Genomic DNA, 7,709 nt, shown 5'->3' with positions numbered 1-7,709 from the left:
ACTGGAGTGGGGTGCCATTGCCTTCTCCGACACCAAGATGAGGACATGAAAATGTACACAGTCTTTGACCACAAGTGGTGGTAACCTCAGTAAGGGCAGTTTCCGAGGACTGGGGTTAAACAGAATTGAGGAAACAGGGACTGGAAGTGTGCAGTACTCTTTCAAAGAAACTTGGTTTCTTTGGCTGTGACTCACATCAAGTGCTGCCAAGCCCAATCTAGGTTTTCCATTTCTATTTGTAGAGCCAGAAATGTCATATAGATCATCTTGCTTATTATGTGCCAAGCACCACTTTACAAAACCATCATCTTATTCAGTCCTCTCACAGCAATCCTATTGATGAGAAAAGTGAAAAAGTTATGAGAAAAGTGGAGTTTCCAGGGGTTAACTTGCTCTGAATTCAACGATTTTACTCGAAGGCCTTCCAGCATTGTGTACAATGCTTTGGTGCTCACTAAAGTACAGAAGAGGTAAAAGGCTACGGAATGTAGGTAACACTGGTCTCTTCTTAGGGATGAGATAAACTGCTCAGCTTCCAGTATTAGCATTCTATCTTTCATCATTCCTGCATCCCACATCCACCACCGGCCCATTCTTGTTTTAAGAAGGCCCAGCGCAAACTACAAAGATTGAGACACACAAGCCAAGGTAACACTCCACCGTTACCTACTGAGGTCTTCGCCCCTCTTCCCTCTGGAACGCATGCAAACCTAGCCCCTCCAGAATTTAGGATGTAGATAAGGGTTTGGGGTAATTTGGATCCTCCGGCTTCCGTAGGAGCCCTTTTTGCAGCTTCTGGCTCCTCCCCTAGCAACGCTTTAGCTTGTTAGCAACTTGCAAGCCTGAAAGCGGCAAGGTGTGCGGGTGGGCGGCAGGGGCGGGATGCGAGTGGCGTCGCGGCAGCAGAGGCCACGGGCGGACCCCCGGGACCTTTCGCGACTCTAGCCGCTCTTGGGCGGCTTTCACTTTTCGGTAGCGGATCCTTTTTCTGTCTCGCGGCTGCGGGCACAGTGTAGGAAGGAAGGAGACGCACCCATCCCTCGCTCCACAGCCACAGCCATGTCCAGAGCGGAGGCTGCGGAGCCGGCCGAGGCCCCGGAGCCCAGCAGCAGGATCAAGTTCAGCAGCCCTCGCCAAATCCCGATAGTCGGAGTGGTGACGGAGGATGAGGAAGTGCAGGTATGGCCAGGTGTCTGTGCTTTGGAGGGTGTCAAGGACTGGGCGGGGTTTGAAATCTGGGGGCGGGAACGATGCCTGGAGGCAGCGAGAGCGGAAGTGGGGGCCCGAGTGGAAACCAGGGCAGCCCACGGGACGGAGGTTCCAAGCGCAAAGCTGATCCTTCGAACTGCGCTGCCTGCGAGGGGAGTTGGTTGTCGTCAATCAACCTGTCTGGGGACTTGTGTCTCGAGGTCCTCCTGAGTCCTCCCAGAGCGTCCCAGTAAATTGAGTAGCCGAGGTTTGGAGACTTGGCTTCGAAAAGTGTGAGGCGACGAAAGGCCTGAGAGGGAGGGAAACATTCTTAGCGAAAATTTGATTTGCATTAGGCTTTTATACGTAGAACCCTGTTATCGTGTGCTGTTCTTGATACAGGGGTAAATCCTCACGTGTTTGAATTTGCTGCTACCAAAACCTGCATCTGGAGGGGAGGAAAATACTATTAAAATTAGAAATTAAACAACATTTTTATATGAAATTGGAATCTAGTTTGGGAGGGCGTTGGAGAGAATTGGAATTGAATAGAATTGATTTTATTGTGCTCGTATATTTTGGTTTTTACTTTTTGTCATACAAAACTAATTCTAATTTCTGTTGAGAAATTTCACTTCAGAACCCTGTGGATCTGTAGCAGGGGTCTTTAGAAACTCCAAGTTGTTTGTTTCATACTAGGGTTCCATTGCTCCTCCCCAGAGAGCCATGATCAAGCCTAATATTAATGTGAATTCTACAGAGGAATCCTGCACTACCTCCTCACACTGATGGTGTGGGGCCACTCTGGGAATTCCTGTTGAGGCCTCACAATGCTCAGGCTGCGTCAGGAACCCTGTCTCCTGTGCCCACATCCTGGAGCCTTGGAGAGTTCCTTAGGAGCGGTTGGTTGACTGGGGACCTCTCCTGTGGTGGGAATAGGGTTGCACCCTCTGAAGATAGACAGACATTTAACTTATGGAGCAGCAACACTTTTGCATGAAGAGGAGCAGGTGTTGAGGGAATTTACCTAATCGATTTTGTGGAAGTAGTGCAGTCCAGGCAGGGAGAAGAATTTTGAGGAGCAACAGATGTCCTTTCACTCCCAAGGCTGCAAGGGGGCTCAACGCTACCACTGTTCTCCCAGGCACCTGGCAAAACTGAGAAGTAGGTGAATTTGGCATCTGATGGCTTTCATTCCTCCTTTACTTGGTATTACAAAAGGGGGTGGGGTGCGAAGTTATAGGAGGCAGGCAACCATGGGTTAAGAAGGAGAAAAAGGGGGAAATACTTTTAACAGACCGTTGCCAATATAGTCCACAACATATCAAGTAATGCAGAACAAGCATACCTGTGTATATATGTGTATATTTTCTCCCTTCCCTTTCCCTTTCTTTTTTTCCTTTTCTTTCATTACTATCTCTTCTTATAGAGCCTAGGATTCTTCTCCAGGTAGAAATCAGTTTGTATTGATTAAAGTTCCTACCCTGTTAATAACTGCTTCAAGAAGGCAGTTTAGCTGGGTACTGTAGATTTTCTCAATCATAATCCCCAGTGTGGAGCCTGGGACTCTTAAAAACCTCCCTCAAATGATTTTTGGCCTCGAAACCTCTGAACTAGATGCATGTAAGGTCTTTGCCATCCTCAGTGTGTCAGGTCTACTTCTCTGTCCTGTTTGCAGGGTTTCCTAATGCGTAACCTGTACTTTATCTCTACCACACAGTCTGCTTAGAGCTACCTCTGTGAGGGCAGAAACCTTCTCTGTTGTTTTTTCTGTAGTGTCCCTATTATCCCCCAGTAGCAACCAGCACAACACCTGGTACACAGGAGGGGATATTAACTGTGTGTGGAAGTGCCCCCTATTATCCCCCAGTAGCAACCAGCACAACACCTGGTACACAGGAGGGGATATTAACTGTGTGTGGAAGTGTCCCCTATTATCCCCCAGTAGCAACCAGCACAACACCTGGTACACAGCGGGGATATTAACTATGTGTGGACTGAATGTCCTCCCCTGTTTTTGGAATTTAAATCTTTCCTTTTCACCTTAGGTGAAAGGTCCTACCTTTCCACCATAAAGTATCCCCAATAGGAAGCACTTCCCATTCATTTTCACACTTACAGACCTTCTTCTCATAAATGGGTATAGTCCCCAGCCTGAATCACACAGTTTCTTACCTAATGATCTCTTGTTTTATATTTGTTACTATTTCATTAGTCTTGTTTTGTCTCTCCCATTAGCGTATGGTGCCAGAGAAGGCAATGGCACCCCACTTCAGTACTCTTGCCTGGAAGATCCCATAGATGGAGGAGCCTGGTGGGCTACAGTCCATGGGGTTGCTGAGAGTCGGACATGACTGAGCGACTTCACTTTCACTTTTCACTTTCATGCATTGGAGAAGGAAATGGCAACCCACTCCAGTGTTCTTGCCTGGAGAATCCCAGGGATGGAGGAGCCTGGTGGGCTGCCAAATATGGGGTCGCACAGAGTCGGACACGACTGAAGTGACTTAGTAGCAGTAGCATTAGCGTATGGGCTTCTTAACTGTAGGACATATATCTTAATACTTACATGTCCTTCCCCACTCAACTCTAAACTGAGAGTATATATTTAATTCTTCTTAAGTAGCTTATAAAATCTTCTGTGTTCCAGCCACACTGGCTCCCTGGCTTCTCCTCAACCATGCCAGGTGTACCCTGCCTAAGGGTCTTTGCAATTGCTGTGCCCACTGCCTGGAAGTTTTCCCCTTGATATCCATGGCGTGTTACCTTACCTCCTTCATGACTGTAGTGAAATGTTACCCACTCTCCTCTTTTACCGACAATTGCTTGAGCATCTTAGCACTGTTTACTCCCATTTCTCCAGAGCATTATTACCTTGCAGTACACTGTATAACTTATTGTCTCCCCCAAACCATATCACTTCCTTATGGAAACAGAGATTTTGTGTGTTTCATTCAATACCATGTCTTTACCACTTAGAACAATATCTAACACAGCAGTTCAATTCAGTCGCTCAGTCATGTCCAACTCTTTGCAACCCCATGAATCGCAGCACACAAGGCCTCCCTGTCCATCACCAAGTCCTGGAGTTTACCCAAACCCATGTCCATCAAGTCAGTGATGCCATCCAGCCATCTCATCCTCTGTCGTCCCCTTCTCCTCCTGCCCCCAATCCTTCCCAGCATCAGGGTCTTTTCCAATGAGTCAACTCTTCACATGAGGTGGCCAAAATATTGGAGTTTCAGCTTCAGCATCAGTCCCTCCAGTGAACACCCAGGACTGATCTCCTTTAGGATGGACTGGTTGGATCTCCTTGCAGTCCAAGGGACTCTCAAGAGTCTTCTCCAACACCACAGTTCAAAAGCATCAATTCTTCGGCACTCAGCTTTCTTCACAGTCCAACTCTCACATCCATACATGGCCGCTGGAAAAACCATAGCCTTGACTAGACGGACCTTTGTTGGCAAAGTAATATTTCTGCTTTTCAATATGCTGTCTAGGTTGGTCATAACTTTGCTTCCAAGGAGTAAGCATCTTTTAATTTCATAGCTGCAGTCACCATCTGCAGTGATTTTGGAGCCCCAAAAAATAAAGTCTGACACTGTTTCTACTGTTTCCCCATCTATCTGCCATGAAGTGATGGGACCAGATGCCATGATCTTTGTTTTCTGAATGTTGATCTTTAAGCCAATTTCTTTACTCTCCTCTTTCACTTTCATCAAGAAGCTCTTGAGTTCCTCTTCACTTTCTGCCATAAGGGTGGTGTTATCTGCATATCTGAGGTTATTGATATTTCTCCCAGCAATCTTGATTCTAGCTTGTGCTTCTTCCAGCCCAGCATTTCTCATGATGTATTCTGCATAGAAGTTAAATAAGCAGGGTGACAATATACAGCCTTGACGTACTCCTTTTCCTATTTGGAACCAGTCTGTTGTTCCATGTCCAGTTCTAACTGTTGCTTCCTGACCTGCATACAAATTTCTCAAGAGGCAGATCAGGTGGTCTGGTATTCCCATCTCTTTCAGAATTTTCCACAGTTTATTGTGATCCACACAGTCAAAGGCTTTGGCATGGTCAATAAAGCAGAAATAGATGGTTTTTTGGAACTCTCGTGCTTTTTCGATGATCCAGCGAATGTTGGCAATTTGATCTCTGGTTCCTCTGCCTTTTCTAAAACCAGCTTGAACATCTGGAATTTCATGGTTCACATATTGCTGAAGCCTGGCTTGGAGAATTTTGAGCATTACTTTACTAGCGTGTGAGATGAGTGCAATTGTGCGGTAGTTTGAGCATTCTTTGGCATTGTCTTCCTTTGGGATTGGAATGAAAACTGACCTTTTCCAGTCCTGTGGTCACTGCTGAGTTTTCCAAATTTGCTGGCATATTGACTGCAGCAGTTTGACAGCATCATCTTTCAGGATTTGATGAACAAAGCATCACTTTGTTCGTAGTGATGCTTTCTAAGACCCACTTGACTTCACATTCCAGGATGTCTGGCTCTAGGTGAGTGACCACACCATCGTGATTATCTGGGTTGTGAAGCTCTTTTTTGTACAGTTCTTCTGTGTATTCTTACCACCTCTTCTTAATATCTTCACAGCAGAGGCATACAATAATATTTGTAGGTTAAATACATTATTGTAAACAGTTGACTTGAGTGGGTGTCATGGCTGAGCTTCCTTGCCCAAATTTGTTTTCCTTCTGAGAGCCTCTGAGGACTTACACAATTTGTTGCTTGATGTCATATCCTGGCACTATCTATAATTCTTCCATGTACTGTGTACTTAAAGTGGCCTATCCCTGTTGTGGAGTAATTGCTAGAAGTAATCTCTGGGTCAACTGAGGTGTCAGACAGAGAACTAAGGTACAAAGAACCAGTGTTTCTGCATCAAACAGCCCTGCTAGCCCATACAGTCACTATGTGACCTTAATACGTTAGATCTCAGTTTCAACAACAGCGATAATGATTCTACTTTCATATTGTAGATTTGAGATATGTTAATTAACATATAAAGTACCAGAGACATAAATGGACCATAATAAATGTTAGTTCTTTCCCTGTAACTAGGTATCAAATGAGCAGGAATTTTTCCCCTTTGAAATGTTCATTGGTAAAGTGGGAAAATAAGTGCATCCTATGACTTGAAGTAACTGGAGGTGTAATTTTCTTCAAAGCAGTTAATTAAATGAGCTTTTGATCTTAAAAGATTTCGTTAAATGTTTTTATAATCTTCCATAAAATCTTGTGATGATAATCACAGTTATTTTTATATTTACATTTGTAAATTCTCTCTTGCTGCTGCATTCTGCTTGTGTGATCTTGTTTACCTAATCTCTCCCCATTATTACTTTAAGCCTGTGATTTAGAAATCTCTGCCCCAAATTTAACTCATCTCCAGCCTCAACACAAGCCTCTTCCTCCAGCGTCCCTGTTTCAACAAACAGTGCTACCGCTTATGTCATTCCTCAAGCCAGTCAGTCATCCTTACCTTTTCCTTCTCTTTCCTGCCAAATCAAATCACTTATTAGAACCTGCTGATTCTGCCTCCTTGATGCTTTTCATTCCACTTATTGTTGTGTATCCTGGTGGCCACTGCTTTAGTCAATGCCTGAAGTCACAGACTAGTCTCCCACCTCCAGTCTAGATCTTTCCAGATCAATCTGTACTCAGCAGACAGAATTATCTTTATTGTTACATTCCTCTGGTTAAAACCTGTGGAAATCAACAAAGATCACCCTAATGAGAATGAACACCGACTGTTTATGCAGAGCTTGGTGTAGAAAGAGTCAGCCAGCATTACTTATATTTGGCAGAGACTCCAAGGGAAGCTTCACTGTGAATAAAAGGGAGGCTTCTGCTTTGCTCTTGTTGACTGAATGATTGATTTGGGGAGCATACTTGGCTTTTTCTGGTTGGCCCTGAGTGGCAGATGTGGTCAAAAAATAGGGAATGTGATGATCATTGACCAAATACTGACTTTTCTGAGCCAACAGCTGCAGAGGTTGTGGTTTGACTCCCTAGGTTGCTTGCTGCAGAGGTTGGAGGACAGAGTTCTGTTACCAAGTAAAATCTGGCCATTGCCTATTTTAATATCCAGTCTCTCAAACCATTCAATATCTTCTGATGAGCCTTATCATAGTATATACAAGGCCACCTGTAAAATGGTGTTAATAGTATCTACCTCACAGAATTCAGTTAGTAAATATTTAAAGAGCTTACAACTGTACCATTGTTGTTATTATCACTAAGATTAGTATTCATGATTTGACCTCTGCTTACCTTATCAGCAGCATCTGTAGCTTCTATCCCTTGCACTATCCTCTCCTACCTTTTGACTCACCAATCCTCTAAATGCCATGTTTTTCTTGTCTCCAGGCCTTAACACATGCTACTCCCTTTGCTCCATCTCTCAAACCTTCAGTTTATCTCACAAATCCTGTTCAATCTCACTCTGCCTGCAGATTGCTTCTTTCAGAAGCTGTCCCAGATTCCCATCCCTCCTCCCCATGCCATTCTGTCC

General features: G+C 44.6%; 1 protein-coding gene across 2 annotated transcripts in view; it reads left to right on the top strand.

Moving 5' to 3' along the window:
* The first annotated feature begins 868 nt into the window (after positions 1 to 868).
* The window catches only part of CFAP69 (cilia and flagella associated protein 69), a 62,088-nt gene continuing 55,247 nt past the window's right edge, over positions 869 to 7,709 (top strand). Inside the window, exon 1 of one of the 2 annotated variants that reach the window (XM_005891859.3) lies at positions 869 to 1,179. In XM_005891859.3, coding sequence (XP_005891921.3) covers positions 1,060 to 1,179 — 120 coding nt within the window. In that variant the 5' untranslated portion in view covers positions 869 to 1,059. The remainder of the gene's footprint in view (positions 1,180 to 7,709) is intronic. The other variant, XM_070369423.1, reaches the window with a different exon arrangement.

The sequence above is a fragment of the Bos mutus genome, chromosome 4, assembly GCF_027580195.1.
Source record: "Bos mutus isolate GX-2022 chromosome 4, NWIPB_WYAK_1.1, whole genome shotgun sequence".
NCBI lineage: Eukaryota > Metazoa > Chordata > Mammalia > Artiodactyla > Bovidae > Bos > Bos mutus.
This window is presented reverse-complemented; position numbering and strand designations above follow the sequence as displayed.